This window comes from Chiloscyllium plagiosum, chromosome 42 (assembly GCF_004010195.1).
Source record: "Chiloscyllium plagiosum isolate BGI_BamShark_2017 chromosome 42, ASM401019v2, whole genome shotgun sequence".
Taxonomy (NCBI): domain Eukaryota; kingdom Metazoa; phylum Chordata; class Chondrichthyes; order Orectolobiformes; family Hemiscylliidae; genus Chiloscyllium; species Chiloscyllium plagiosum.
The window spans coordinates 19,509,990-19,526,153 of record NC_057751.1 but is presented as its reverse complement, the minus strand read 5'-3'; the positions used below and the strand labels follow the sequence as shown (position 1 = coordinate 19,526,153).

Here is a 16,164-nt window from a genome sequence, read left to right as displayed (position 1 = left end):
ATTTGCTATACAGAACCCTAAACATATGTGGTACTATACAAAAATAGGGTTAGGACTGAGATTCAGCTGACAGCTAAGGTCAGAAGTTGAGTGAGATGAATTCAACATGCTTATCGATTTTGAACAATGGGTAGCTGCAAATAATTTATGAATGAACAGGTGGCCAATGGGCTTATAGGATGTGTCAACCAATCTAACTTGTCAACTGTATAAATCCTTTCACCTTTTAGCTGAACTAGACATGGAAAGGTCTTTATTTTCAGTATTAAAAATTGCATTGGCACAACACAGTATATTTCAGAAACATCTGAAAATGCTTCATACACTGTAAATTATATTGTGCAGTTATTTCGATATAATGACATGATATATGCTTTGCATGGAGCAAAATATTACAAACAACACAAGGATGAAGGATCAGTTTTTTGTGATTGGATGAGAGAAGGGCTAGGACATCAGGAGAAAACAAAACAAGCAGCTATAAAATCAGATACAAGTATTCCTGAGCACTGCACTGAAGAGCGAGCCTGACATTCAGGATAGAGTGAGTCTTGGAGGGGGAGCTCGCAGGTGGATGCTGTTGCCATGCATCTGCTGAACCTTGTTCTTTGAGGTAGTGGAGGTCTGGTAGGTATTGTCAAAGGAACATTGGCAAGTTGCTGCAGTGCATTTTATAAACAGTGCGGCTAACATGAGCTGCTGGTGGAGGGAGTTCAAGTTGAAAGGTGGTGGACGGAGGAAATTTTACCTGCAACAAAAGGGATCTAAATATGTTGATTTGGCTCACCCTCTTACAAACTGTTGATCGTCATCAAAGTTCACGTCCATGTCATTCTCACTTCCAAATGAAGTAACGAGATGGTTGCTTTTCAAAGAAAGACAAAGTATTAGTCAGGTCATGTAATATGTTTGCCTTGCTACATGGCTGTGAACTCCAAGAACCTGGAGTGTGCAAGCAAAGCTTTAAAAAGTGTCTAACTTGTTACTGAATCTTTAAAATACTATGACACTGTATATCAACTATAGGCTAATGCTGTGATTACCCACACAGAATTCATGATCTTGGGTGTTCAATTCGGAGGAGGCTTCAACAGAAGTTAGTTATTTTAACAAGGGATCTTGTGAAAACATCTAGGAGCTGCACAAGTACCTTAAAGCAGTGAAAGAACAGCACTAACTTCTTTTTGCTCAGGAAGTAATAACACTTGAGAGAGACATGCTGTCCAAGCATTTTGTCTTGGACTTGTCAGGACAGATGCAAGAGGAAACAGTTTACACTCTGTGAGAAGAGGTACTGATTAGTTGGCAAATTGACTCCAATTAGTTAAGGCAGGGTCGTCATTGGGGATGGCAGTCTCCCAAAGCTTTTGGCTAGTTGTAAAGGCTCCACACTAGAACATGTTCTATTTTCGAAGGACAGAACCCTGCATATAAATATGTAGCATGTAGAAGTGAGCCGCATTGCAAGCTCAATTAAATGATTTCAATTTGGCTGTTAGTACTATTGAGATTGTTTAGTAAGTGCTGTCCAATTGCAGATTCACATCAAATATTGGATACCAAATTTAAGTTTGCAAGCGTGGCTAGATTCAAAGGCATGGTAATTGCTGTTCCCATTGAAATTTGGTATTCTTGCAATTCTGTCCTGACAACAAGACAAAAAGCTTCAGCAACGTCACTTTTTTTCTTTACAGCAGTACTTAAATTCTGTACTTCCAAGTGACTATTAATAATACTTTGTATATTGATCCATACAAGTCAGGAGACTCGCTTGTTAATTGATCAACAAAAACTAAACAGCAATACTGGAGCACCCAAAGAGATCAGGGTTATTAAATTCAAGTGAGTTGCACAGAAGTAAATGGAGCTCAAGTTGGAGAGGCATAGCCTCATTGCTCATTTGAGGTAGGATTTCAGAGGAAAATTCAGCATTCCATTAATATCAGAGCAGTTACAAAAGGTTCATAAACAAAATTCAGATTCTTGACAGTGTGAAAAACCTAACTCTAACACTTTCTCAAACCAAAGTAAAGTCTTTAGAAACAGGACTGACCCCTGAATTGCGTTCGTAAAGTCTTCATTCTGGCTTGTTGGTAAAATCATACTGGGAGGTAATGAAATGGAAGCGTTAACTGCAACATCACCCCTGTTAAAAGATGACAGAATAATTGTATTTAATCCAGTATTGATTTAATTAAGCCTTAATAAGGTAGATAGTTTAAAAGCAAAGGCTGCTGTCAAATCACAATAGTCCTCTGCTGAGCAACCACACTAACTACATATTGTAATGGGAGACCCTAAACTTTTATACAATATCATCTGATATGATCTGAAAGAATACCTGAGTCCTAATGGATTGCAAGAACATGTGCTGGATATACTCATGAAGATTAACTGGGCGAGGAAAGTAAAAGATAAAGTCGCCATAGTCCATCAGACTATAGGGCTGCTCTCATTAGAAGGGAGGTGATCGGAGAGGTTCAAAAGATAGGACCTTCTTAGGAACCTCAGGCAGTATAGGAATTGAACCTACGCTCTAGGTGGTTCCCTGCATCTCAAACCAGCCATTGAACTAACTGAGCTAAAACTGAGCTAACTGACCCCGACTGGGTGAGAATTAGTTATTTAAAATGTGGGGAGCTAGGAACTAGTGGAAAGTGTGTTTTCTGGAATGGAGCTAACTGAAATTAAGTGCTCTCTGAATTCTGTTTAAATAGTTATTTTTTGGAGTGTAACATTATACCGCAAATTGCACTTCTACTAAAAGTGATCGACTTTCTACAATTTGTTCATATTTTATCCAGAATCTGAAACACTTACAACAACATTGACAAATTCGTAGATGGGCTAGATTTAATAGGGCACCAAAGACAACCCACCTCCCTTCCCCTCACTGACTAGGGAACGGTGGAAACAGGGGAAAGAACAGTTGCCCTGCAGTATTTACTGGCCAACTGACTGTTAACCTTCAGCAGGCAAGACTGCTGTCTCTCAGGAACAGGAAAAGTATCTCCTCAGATAACTCCTAAAAATTATGGAATGAAAACAGAAACCGGTGCAAGCGATGGGAGAGAATTACTTAGAGTGAAAGAAAGAGAACTAGTAGAAGAAAGAGAAGAGAATTAGTGGAAAAGGGGGAAAGAATTGCTAATTACGAAAAAACATGTGTGGCGACAATGGAAATTCAACTAAATTTGTTAACACCAGTTCTTATAAACAACTTCTATACTTACTTATCGTAGCTGATGTTACCCGGATTGCATGGAACCTGTGACCATCCTGGCATTTCAGGCATTGTACACGCCACACAAGACTGTGACACTGGTGAGGGTACCATGGGTTGTGCCACCACTTGTGCTTGTTCGCTGAAATAACACGTAAAAACGATGAGCATTTAGCCGTCTCTCTCTCTCTGATGGCACAGGAAAGACTTATGCATAGGAAAATGGTAAGTAGGTTATTGAGAGACTCAAGGGGTGAGATGAATATGAAAAGCAGGTCATGCTCAACTAATGCACTGGAATTCTATGAAGACATTACGAGCACAGTAGACAACGGGGACCCAATAGTTGCGGTACCTAGATTTCCAAAAGGCACTTGACAAGGTGCCACACAAAAGGCTGCTGCACAAGATAAAGATGCAAGGCGTTACAGACAATGTATTAGCATGGATAGAGGATTGCTTAACTAACTGGAAGCATAGAATAGGGATAAATGACTGTTTTTCTGGTTGGTGATCAGTGACTAATGGTGTCCCTCAGGGCTCAGTGTTCGGACTGCAATTATTCACAATTTACATAGATGATTTGGTGTTGGGACCACATGTGGCGTGTCAAAGTTTGCCGAAGACACTAAGATGAGTGGTAGAGCAAAGTGTGCAGTGGACTTTGAAACTTTGCAGTGGGACATCGATAGTTTAAGTGAGTGGGCAAAGGTCTGGCAGATGGAGTACAATGTTGATAAATGTGAAGTCATCCATTTTGGTAGGAATAACAGTAAAAAGGATTTATTTGAATGGTAAGAAATTGCAGCATGCTGCTGTGCAGAAGGACCTGGGTGTCCTTGTGCATGAATCACAGAAGGTTGGTTTGCAGGTGCAACAGGTAATTAAGAAGGCAAATGGAATTTTGTCTTTCATTGCTAACGGGATTGAGTTTAAAAGCAGGGAGGTTATGTTACAGCTGTATAGCTGGTGAGACCACACCTGGAGTACTGTGTGCAGTTTTGGTCTCCTTACTTGAGAAAGGATGTACTGGCAGTGAAGGGGGTTCAGAGGAGGTTCATTAGGTAGATTCCAGAGTTGAGGGGATTGGCTTATGAGGAGAGACCAAGTAGATTGGGATTATATTCATTGGCATTTACAAGAATGAGGTGGGGATCTTATAGTAACATATAAAGTTATGAACGGAATAGATAAGATACAAGTAGAGAGGATGTTCCCACTGGCGGGTGAAACTGAAGGCATAGCCTCAAAATTAGGGGGAGCAGATTTCCGACTGAATCGAGGAGGAACTTCTTCACCCAGAGGGTTGTGAATCTGTGGAATTCCCTGCTCAGTGAAGCAGCTGAGCCTTCCTCATTGAATGTTTTTAAAGCTAAGGTAGATAATTCTTTGAACAGTAAAGGAATTAAGGGATACGGTGAGAAGGCAGGCAAATGGAGCGGAGTCCACAAAAAAATCAGCCATGACCTTATTGAATGGCAGAGCAGGTTCGATGGGCCAGATGGCCTACTACTGGTTCTTATGTCCTTATGAATCAAGTCATGCTGTTGACTACACTTGTTGCAGGCTTGCAACTGAAGAATAAGTTAACAGCTTTGGAATGATTATGGGTCGTAATTTCAATGAAAAGTTCAGCTGATGCTATTAATAGTTATTTATAACAGTCACTTAACTCTCAGAGTTAAATTACAGACTTGAAACATTTCTTACATAGAAAGCAGAGGGGGTCAGGCAGTCAAAATGTTACAGTAGTTAAAAGATTCAATAAAGCAGATTGGGAGAAATAATTACCTTTGGTGGCCCACAGCAAGGGAGCATATTTTAAAATTAACGCTTAGGATACTCAGGATTGATGTCAGGAAGCATCTTTTCACACAAAGGATAATGGAAATTTGGAACTGTCTTATTAAAAAAGACTGCAAAGACTGGTGGGAGGAAGAGTGAGATAGAGATAGGAGTTGGGGGGGGGGGGGGGTGAAGAGGTAGAGCACACGGAATGGAGGTCCTTATCAACTGTGATTTAATTGAGTAGCGGAACAGACACAATGGTCTTCGCCTGGGAGGCAAGATAACAGTAGCAGCTAAAGGTCTAAAGGCGTTGGGAGTGGAAAAGTAAAATCATTCTCTGCCATTTGGATGAATAAGCCTGGCAATCAAACAAAGCCAGCGCCTATGGAGAAGCAGCATTGAATCCTGCCATTCACTGTCAATGTGTCAAAAGCTGCAGAGTGTTCATGGGAGGGAAGGAACACAGATGCAATTACACAGAATGTAGTTGGTAATTTTGCTTAAAAGGCTTTTTGATGATATGGTAAGAGCTGGAAATCAAAGATTTAAATGTGCATTTGGGGAGCTGACAACACATGCAAAGACTTTAGAGGTAAAAGGGACATTGGTAACATGACATTAGTTTGTAAGGACAGAAATGGTTGAGAATTGGGATTTTTGACTGGGGTGGCGACAACAGTTTGGAAAGGGAAGGGTATAGTATTCAAGTAGAAGAATAGATTTACGATATCAGTTAGTATGATAGAACAGGCTTGTCGGGCTAAATGGTCTACTGTTCCTATCAGAGTGAACCACAAGAATGGCAGCTATGAAGATTTTTATTTAAAAATAAGAGGTAATGTCAAAGGATAAAGGTGACAGTGTGGTTTAGCAAATGGACAGCTGCAACAGGATCACAGTACAAAAGGAAGGCAAAAAGATTAGGCTGTTAGTAGTGGTTTAGGGAGAAGAATTTATTCCAGGGGGCAAACAGGAAGTACATGGATGTAGGTAATGAGTGATAGTAGGAAGTGGTCAGAAATGCCCTGGGTCAGTGATTGATACCTTCAGAAGTCATAGGATTCAGGAGATGGCTGACAATATCAGCAAGAGGCAGAGAAGGTAGATATTTCCTGAACGTTAGTTAACTTTGAGAGATGGAAATGGGAAGTGTACCTATAATTCTGCAGCATACTTGAGGTTTCCTGTCATGAGTGCACATTTAGACAATTGGACTTATAGTCTACAAGTATTTTCTGGGCAGGTACACTTCACTCACTAAAATTAGCAAAGGTCAACAAATTAGGCCTCACATGGTTGTGTTTGCTTACCCATTCACTGTAGTTTTTACTCCAGCATGGAGATACCCATCTTTTCCCTTCACTTCCTCTGTGGAAAATAAAACAAGATTCTTTGATGGTTTAATCTGAACATGTTCAGCAACAAAAACCAAGAGTCTTTCAAAGATTTTTAAACTATTGATCACTGAAATGGTAAACCAGACATTATCAAATCACACAGGGATGATATTCATACATTTGACTGAATTTCTGAGTGCAATTTAAAAATCACACAAATTAATGTTGAAACATAGGAGCCCAAGTAACCCACTCAGCCCTCTGCACCCTCTGTAATTCAATTTTGAACAAGGTTGATCTGTATTTCAACTCCATTTATCTGCCTTTGCACCAAATTCCTCAATGTTTTTATCCTTACAAAAAATAATTCCCCAAACAACTGACAACATCGATTAAAGTCTTGACTGCCATGTCCTATCGCCATTGATTGCAATTATAAACCACACTCTTGCCCCTAATTCATATGTTTAGTGTGACCCAGTACAGGCACAAGGATAATTTAAAGTAAGTCAGAAGCAATAAATACTGAAAATGAACAGGGTGAGAAATCAACTATTTGTCACCATACATGTAGGCCCAGAAATGGCTGACATTTTCATTCATTTTGTATTGAGTTCTTTTCTGAAAAAAAATGATGAATAACCTACTTTGTGAATCAGTGGAACTTGGTTGACTTCTGATTTAAATTCACCATATTGCAAGTGGAGATTGAATCAATATTTTGAGAAACGTAGGAGGCAATTTTCATGTACTTACTGCTTATTTATGCTAGAAAATGGGGCAGGAAGCAAATATACTTCAAGAAACAAATGTCACCCATGGGTCATCTGAGGCACCTTACATGACTGACTTAATTTGAGTGGGTCATGAATTTAGTGGCCTGACAAATAGGCAGGAACTTTACTTCAATATTTAAATTGGCATTCCAAGCCAATTTCAATAAGCCAATAGACCATAATACACAGGAGCAGAAATTAGGCCATTCAGCCCATACAGTCTGCTCCGCCACTCAATCCTGGCTCATAAGTTTCTCATCCCCATTCTCCCTGTAATCATTGATCCTCAAGAACTTAATACACAGAACATGTGCTATGCTTGTTCTGCCTGTTGCTCCCATACAATTTGGTTTGACTTAAACAGTATCCTTAAAGGGAACACTGCAGATTTTGCCATTTATTTACACTTCGCTTTCCACTTCCTCCAATAACTGAGCCATCAGCCAACACAGTGTAGGAGCTAGCGGTCTTTCCATCCTCCCTAATCAGCAAGGACGTCTGATTCACATGGAGCCAATGAGTGCACCAATCAGGTCCAGCTTTGAAACTCTCAGAATATATAGACTAGGAGAAGTAGGCCATTTGGTCTCTCAAATCTATCCTGTTATTTCATAAGATTTAATTGACTGGTCGAAGTACAGCCACAAATTCAAACTTCCCACCTACCTGTAAGAAACAGGAACAGGGGTAGGCCATTCCACCCTCCTCCATTCAACAGGATCGTGGCTGATCCGACAGTTCTCATGTCTACTTTCCCACCCTTTCCCCACAACCTTAGATTCTTGATCAGTTGGGGAATTGATCTCATCCTTAAATACATACAAGGACCCTGCTTCACAGCTCTCTGTGGTAAGGAGATCCAAAGACTCTCAACTCAAGAAATTCCTCCCCATCTCAGTCTTAAACTGGTGCCCCTTTGAGGATGTGCGCTCTGGTCCTACAAGCTCCCATGACAGGAAACTTCCTCTCAGCATTAACCCTGTCAAGACTCTTAAGAATCCTCTATGCTTCAATGAGCTAATCTTTCACACTCCAATAATCTTACATCCCTTTGCTTCCCTTTAGCCTTAAAATGTTGATTTACTCTTAAGTTTGTACTCTTTATCCCTCCTGTCACGGTCTGTTTCTCATTTCCTGTATTAAGACCTTTCTCATTTGCCTAATCTCTAACCCTCTGATTTACCACATCTTCCCAAATTCAATCCCTTGCTCCCACTACTCAGTTTAAAATCATCTCTACTTCCCTAGTCACAAGACTCGCAAGAACGCATGCTCAGCTGAGTTCAAATAGAGACTGTCCCAGTGATACAGATCCCAAATACTGGTGCCAATGCCTTGTAAACCATAGAACATAGAACATTATAGCACAGTACAGGCCCTTCAGCCCTTGATGTTCGAACTACTACTTCCGCACTAGCCACACATTAATCTCTCTCAGAAGTAGGGATGTCTTACTGCAGATGGACAGGGCATTGGTGACACCACACACAGAGCGTTAAATGCAATTTTGGTCTCTCTACCTAAGAAAGGGTACACTTGCCAATGGGAGGTTCACTGGGCTGATCCAAGGGATAGTAGGAGTGTCTTATGAAGAGAGATTTGTTTAACTTGACCTGTATTCATTACAGTTTAGAAGGATGAGAGGGCATCTGATTGAAATGTATAAAATTCTAATAGGGCTGTCAGACTAGATGCAGCAAGGATGTAACCCCCTGGGTGGGGAGCTTAGAACCAGGGGACACAGTTTCAGGATACAAGGTAGGCAATTTAGGACAGAGGTGAGGAAACGTTTCTTCACTCTGAGGGTGGCCAACCTGCACAATTTGCTACTACACAAGGCTGTGATTCGGTCACTGAGTAGATTCAAGAAAGAGATTGATCACTTTTTAAGATATTAAAAGGCATCAAGGGGAATGGAGAGAAAGTGGGAATATGGCATTGAGATAGAGGATCAACAATGATCAAAATGACAGTGGAGCAGGCATAAAAAGGGCTGAATTGCCGAGTGGTACTCCTTGTTTCAGGTTTCAGTGATTATAATGATTTGCCAGATGCTAATTTGAGCATGGCTCAGCTGATAATGCAGGGAGAAAAAAAAATCAAAGATTAAGACCTCGAGATTCTTAATTTGGTTCTTAGCCTCTCATACGGAGTATGCAGAACATCATTCTTTGTCCTGCCAACATCACTGATACCTACATGGAGCACAATGACTAAATCTTCCCCTTCCACTCCAAGTTCCTCTCCAGCCCGAAGTAGATATCCTGAAGCCTTCCACTGGGCAGCAATACAACCATTTGGACTCATGCTATTTGCTGCTGAGAGTGACATCAATCACTGACTATATTGTCCCTACATTCATCCCTTAAATGCTTCTATACCACTTTCCATTGTCAGTTAGTTGATCTACTGTGCAGTCCCCACTCTCATTCAAACAGGCAGAAAGAACCTTGGATGGGTTCGACACTTGCAAAGACACAGCTCCTGCATTCACACCCTCTGGATCCCCTTACTTGTCTCACACTCAGTCACACTCTCCTGCTCTTTGGACACTGACCAAAATCAGAAAACCCCATGTTAAGAATTGCAACTGCCTCCTGTTACAAAGGATCTAGGTAACTGCCCCTTCCCGGTTTATATTCAGCCTCCAACTCAACTTGAGCCGAAACTGCTCAAACTTCAAACATTTCCGGTGGACATGTTTGTCCTGGATCAAACGGATATCCAGGAGCTTCTGCACGTTGTGGCTGTGAAGCATCAGCAATCCTATTGTTCTGTGTTTGAACTAGCTACTTCGTTATCGTATTCCATTATGTGTTGTGTTTAGTTTTTCTATTTTATTTTATCACCCTAGTTCCTATACAATTTTGAACCTAGGAAGAGAAAAGAAATCTTAGTCGCCTACCAGATAACCAACTAACTTTGCCTATAGTACTATAAGAGCCAATTCCTGAAGGTCGATATTGTTAGAAAAAGTAAAAGCAAAAGAATATCTTTCCTCCTTCTTGCCCCAACCCCCCAGCACAGTATTTCTAGTCACACTTGAGTATGAAGTTGGCGAGTTTCATACACTCCTAACATTAACAGTCTACCTGGCCCAGTTAGAGGGGAACTGGCTTCAGCTCCTTTAACTAATTCCAACTTCCCATCAGTATACACCTTGTCAAAATGAGGTTCTTGTGGTGCAGTGGTAATGTCTCTAACTCTGAGGCAGGAGACCCAGTTCAAGTTCCACATGCTCCAGAGGTGGGCAAGAACATCGCCCAACAGGTTGATTAGAAAATATCCACACCGTGTTAAAATCTTGCTTAAGGCTGGGAACTTTTCAATTTGAACTGCATATTTCACAATTTAAACTCGTGTACAACATTAAAAGATTTGTAGCTCAGGTTGAGGCTCTGGATGTAAGTTATATCCAGAACAACGTTAAAAATCCTTCGTACCAACTGCCAGCATTACGTTCTGCAATTGCAATTCCTGTTGTCACCCAAATAATGCATCAAACAAAAATTGCCCTTTAAAATTTAATAGCAAAAATGTAACCATCAGATCTTTGTTAAGCAGCACTTTGAACAATGTAGAGCAGGAGGTGCTGAGTTTGCTGCAAGCTGTGCATTGTTCTCCCATCAATAATATCAAAGCAGCCCTCATCCCCCTGCAGTATAACCACACTGTAAACTAATTAGCGATTTGTAACCCAATTGTACACAGCTTAACACAAGACTCTTTGTACCTACTTGTGTAGTACTTTTTGAAGGCTTCATCTTTGGGTCTGCTGGGATACAGATGAAGCAAACGTTCAATATCTCGGACACGATCTCCCAGCGATCGAATAGTTAAATCCTTTGTTGTGAAAGGCTGGACATTGAACACCTGTCTGCCACCTATAACAAAGAACACAATCAGGCCAAAACAATGCATAACATTGGATGGGAAACATCTTCAAGTTGTTGTCTGTACAGTTCAACACTTGAATGCATGCTCAAACAAAAAGTTAATAATTAGTTCAAAAATATTTTTTGCATGGGTCTTCACTTCCGAGCACTGTATATGGAGGAACCTCATCTGAAGGCAACCTGGTTAGTCTTGAGTCACTTAAATGTTTCCAATGACAACACAAAGCTGTATTTTCAACACAAAATACAGGTAGACCTCATATGACATTGCCCCACTTAACATTATTCTCTTTTAACACTAATTAATGAGACCTGCAATTTCAAACATAACAAGGTGCATTTTAATGTTTCCTTCATGATCTGCCAACCCGCATCAATCACAAAGTTTCGGTCACTGTGAGTGCACCAAGCACAAAGCGGCTCTCCTGTCAGCAAGCAGTTCTACCACCATGATCACAGAGTGGCTTCGTCAACCCTCGAGCCAATGTGGCTCAACATCTTTGTACATAGCAAGGATCCAGCTGCACGAGACTTCAAGTGACTTCCCTGATCTAATGCCAGAGTTTCAACATGAGTGAAGATCAGCTGCAAGAGTCAGGATCAGTTTTGTCAGGTTTAAAAAAAGATCATGAATTATAAAAGGCCCAGCGCTTTCACAGCGTCAGAATTCATACTCAACAATTAAAGGAATGGATGTGCTGAGGGAGAGAATTCCAGCAAATCCCTGCAGGTTGGCTGAAGGAGCAGCGATTGATAACCATTGATATCGGAAAGAGAAAATACGCTGGTAGTAGAGAAGAAAGGGTTCACAGTTCAGCAAGCACAGAGGTGACAGAAACGTGAGCAATAACATTTGAGCACAGTGCTGTGTAAGTGCAAACAGGATGTACTCTAGGTACAAAGTTACATTTTTCTTGTATATTTTATCTTAATTTCATTCAGCCAAGTATTTCAACTTACACACCTACAGAATCCAACTCCAGCTTTCATGCCGACTCCCACGGAAACCGTTCATTCACTTATTTTTAGGAACGGAACCGCTAACTGGGAATATTCACTTCCAAAGTGCTTCACAGTTAGGGAAAATGACTGAAGGCTTTTTTGGAAATGTAGCTTTTAAGATTATTTCTGAAGGTGGAGAGATGTAGCAAGAATGAACAGCAGGATCATATGCATTTAAGTTCGACCACCAATAGTAGAATGGAGAGAAAAGGATACAGACGGAAAAGTTGGAACAACAGAGAGACAGGTCTAGAGGAGCTTGAAGTAGTAATGGTGGGAATGAGGCCATGGAGAATTCAAATATGGCAAGTTTGAAATTGATGCAGAGACATGGTGTCAGTTGAGGATGCAGGGACTAGCGGGCTTGTTTCAGTTCTGCCTCCAGCTTAATAACATCTCTTAAACATTCTGTACTTTTTTTTGGTTATGGAAGTCCATGTTCTTCCTGGATTCCTGTGACCTGTAATTTAAATTTCAAAATGTCCCAATTATCTAAATCATAAACAGTCCCCACAATGCACTTTGATTTGCAGTATATCAAATAGAGGGGCCATTATTATCAATGAATGGGCCCTCTTGTGACGCAGTGGTATTGTCCTTACCCCTGGACTCAATCCCACCCGCTCCAGAGATGTGCAATAACATCTCCTAACAGATTGATTAGAAAAATAGGTTAAATAAACAAAATGTCTGAGCAAATATATCCAAAGGTTTTCCAATAGATACATTATATTTAAAATTTATAAATCTTTAAGTGTTGTAAGCAGAAAGTGATACCTTTCTCAGTGTCATCAATCCATGCTATTGTAATGCCTCCAATCTCAGAGTCACTAAAGCGCAGCAAAAAGGTCCCATTTACTCGTTGATTAAGCAGTCTGTTGGCATACTGCTTACTTACAAAACCAAGAATTAACCTGCAAATAAAAGGCAAGTATAGTGAATGCACTCTTCAGGAAATCCCTCCCCAGAGATCAGAACAGCAGCAAGAAGCCAAGGCAGACAATCCTTCAGTCTCTTGTACCCATACTAGTTTGCAACATTATATTTGGGTAGGACAATGTGGAAGTGGAATTTTTCTAACTGTTAATACTTCAATATTTTGAATATCAGCAGCTGAAAACAGGCACATTTAGCATTCTTAACATCCAAAATAGTCTGAACCTTTATGAGACAGCTACAATGTCACCATCTCTCTGCAAATTACAAGATGTCCAACTCATTGTGAAAATGCAATTATATACTTCAACAAGAAAATGACTGACTGATTATACTGCAATCTGGCCCAACTGATCATATTTGATCAGTAGAGATACAGAGTGAGATTCAAATGCATGTCTTCACCTCTTTCGAGGGATTTGGTTTTGAAAACCAGTACAGAATTATGCTCCAATCTACTTGTTAAATCTAAAGATGACATTTGTATGTTTGGAAGTTCTTATTTAATGTTGCCCTCACTTACTGTCACAGAATTAGAATAATGTTTTATTTTGAAGGATTATTTCTTTTGATTATGTCGTCATTGCTCATTACCATCACTTCAAGTACATTGTATGTCAATGTACGTCTGAGTCATTTGATGCTAGGACCTACTCAGCACCATGTTGTAAAGGAACTTTCAACACAAACCAAAGACAGAGCGAGTGAGACAGACAGAGCTGAGTTTCAGGAGTGATAACAGAGAGAGAGTTATGTAAATGAATACAACATTTTTGTGATATTTGGCAACGTTTTTATTTTTTCCAAGTTATTTCAGCCAGTAATGCAGTGTTGCCCACATACGATCGAGTATTTCAACATCTATACTTAGTTCCCAAGCAAGTGTCAACTGAAACCCAGCACTAGTTTAACATCAAATCCAGGGGAACCCATGATCCACTTTAAACTAATTTCACTTAAAAACAGGATTCTCAGGAACACAACCACAGCTTTAAGTGAGGACTACCTATATTTCAACAAAGGTGTTTGAGGCAAACACCAAAATTAACATCTGCCAGTCCACACAGACATGCTGCTCAATCAACTAATACCAATTAAAAATTCCTACCCATTATTCCAGTAATCCTTCAGATGTTTCTTTGTGAGCTCCATCACACCATCAAACCATTGCCAAAATGTAAAGGTTCTCCCAGGGAGGTTTTCCTGCAGGAATCAAGAACAGAGTCATAGTCATTGAAAAATCACTAGACACATGAGGATTATAACTACAGGTCTGGATATTTTCATATAATTAATCAAAATCCATTCCAGGTTACTTGTCATATACTTCTAAGTTTCACAATGCTGCTGCTTGGAAGCAGATCACCTATTTGCCCTGAAGGGTATGAAGTGCCTCTGGGGCATGGAGTATCGAAAGGATGAGTTTAATTGCAGGGAGGAAATTCAGCAGATGGGGGCAAAGTGAGAGATTCTCCTGGTACAGAAGAAAGCCAAAAACCTCAGCCTGGATCCTTGCTGCTGGGCTAGAAACAGAGTGGCCTGTAGTTGGGGCATGCAGTCAAAATGCCAAAATCATGCCGAAGTTGTTACTGAGATGTGACCCTGCCACTTAAATACAAGCACTCCTCTGGCTCAGGTAGCCTTCAAGGCTGAAGACAGATAATTAAAAGCGGTGGGATTGCAAAGCAAACCCACATCCTGTCATTTTATCTCATCTTCCTCCCATGGTTAAAATTTCCCCATAAACTAATTCGGGGTATGTGGCAGAGTAAAATATAATAATTTAGTGTAACAATTCATATCATACTACTCCAAACACATCAGGCTACATCAAAACAGGATTGCTGCATGACAACTCAGACTTTTAGACAAGTTGTTGTTACCTTGTTAAACTGAGACCAAGAGACCATACGATTGGTAAAGTCCTCCATGCTGTAGCTCTGCTCATCAAAGATTTTCTGTGCCAGGAAGACAAAATGCTCTTTGCACAGGCCCTGTGTTGACTGTACTTCTGCCATAAACTTCATATTGAGGGTTTCGCACATTTGAGACCATGACACTCGATCTGGTACGTGGAATGGCAATCTTTCCTGCAAAACAAAAACAACACTGGATTCTAGATCAAAAGGCAGACTACTGTCAATGATGGAATTCCGAAAGAAGGAAAAAACAAACAGAAAATGCTGGAAATACCCAGAAGGTTACGGCAGCACACATGAATAGAAACCAAATTAACTTTTCAAGCTGTGACTTTACATCAAAACCAGGTTAAGCTGGAAATATAATAGGTTTTGATCAAAGGGTCGCTAGACAAGAACAAAAGGTTTGCAATAGGGTGAAAGACAGGAGTTAGCAAAAGCAGCTTTAGGAATTGACCAGGCTTGCATGTTAAACCTAACACCACGACTCAGTGACAACACCATGAATTGCACTTCATAGCTACTTTTTAAAAAGAAGTCTTAAAGAGATATAAGCGGAATATGTCAAAGCCAAACTTCAATTACTCATCGTGCTCTGCACCTCTAAATTGAAAGTAAAATATTTCAAGTTAAACATACTTACAATCTCAGAGAATGCATTGTCCCACAAGATTGTAGCAGTAGCATTGTTGTCTTGACTGCCATGAACAATTACGACAATCGGCAGTGATATAGCCTGCAACATAACAGGAAACAGTTTACTGAACTTTATTTGGTCACAGGAAAAGTCACAACTCACTCCCATACCTTGATATGAACTCTAGATCCTTGATCCAATCATGATAGAATTTTAACTCCCAAACCTCATTTAGAATTCTCTGGACTTCCTTTTGCCCAAACTCCAGCTGGTTTGAAACAAGGGCCAGTAAAAATAAGACAAGGCACCAATGCCAACAGGATCTAAAGCAAGGTAGTAAGAGAGCCAGGTAGGACTGGGTTGCTAACCTTCTCCTTACTTACCTTACTGTGGCAAGTGGAGATTGTGTGCTACCTTCCCCTATGTTTACCTTGCTAAAACCTGCTCCCTTATTTCGATAGCAGAATCGTATATAAACAGTTGGGAAAAATCACAGCCAAAAGGGTTTTCTGCCAAAATTTAATAAGGGTCTGCTAAGTTTTGAGGTACCCTCGACAGCTTAATAGGAATACAAATAGTTTCCTTTCATGATTAAGAAATGCTTTTTCGCTGCAATGGATCAAAGCTCTAAATAAGGAATGTCAAAATCC

At 40.3% G+C, this 16,164-nt stretch overlaps 1 protein-coding gene across 6 annotated transcripts in view; it reads right to left on the bottom strand.

The window, feature by feature from the left end:
- LOC122543209 (signal transducer and activator of transcription 5B-like) overlaps window positions 1-16,164 on the bottom strand; it is a 128,131-nt gene that overhangs the window by 14,471 nt on the left and 97,496 nt on the right. For 5 of the 6 annotated variants that reach the window (XM_043681675.1, XM_043681677.1, XM_043681679.1 and 2 more), the window contains exons 12-20: window positions 15,521-15,613; window positions 14,842-15,048; window positions 14,067-14,161; window positions 12,800-12,936; window positions 10,862-11,008; window positions 6,322-6,379; window positions 3,234-3,365; window positions 2,054-2,146; window positions 788-865 (exon numbers count right to left, since the gene is read on the bottom strand). In XM_043681675.1, coding sequence (XP_043537610.1) covers window positions 788-865; window positions 2,054-2,146; window positions 3,234-3,365; window positions 6,322-6,379; window positions 10,862-11,008; window positions 12,800-12,936; window positions 14,067-14,161; window positions 14,842-15,048; window positions 15,521-15,613 — 1,040 coding nt within the window. The remainder of the gene's footprint in view (window positions 1-787; window positions 866-2,053; window positions 2,147-3,233; window positions 3,366-6,321; window positions 6,380-10,861; window positions 11,009-12,799; window positions 12,937-14,066; window positions 14,162-14,841; window positions 15,049-15,520; window positions 15,614-16,164) is intronic. The other variant, XM_043681680.1, reaches the window with a different exon arrangement.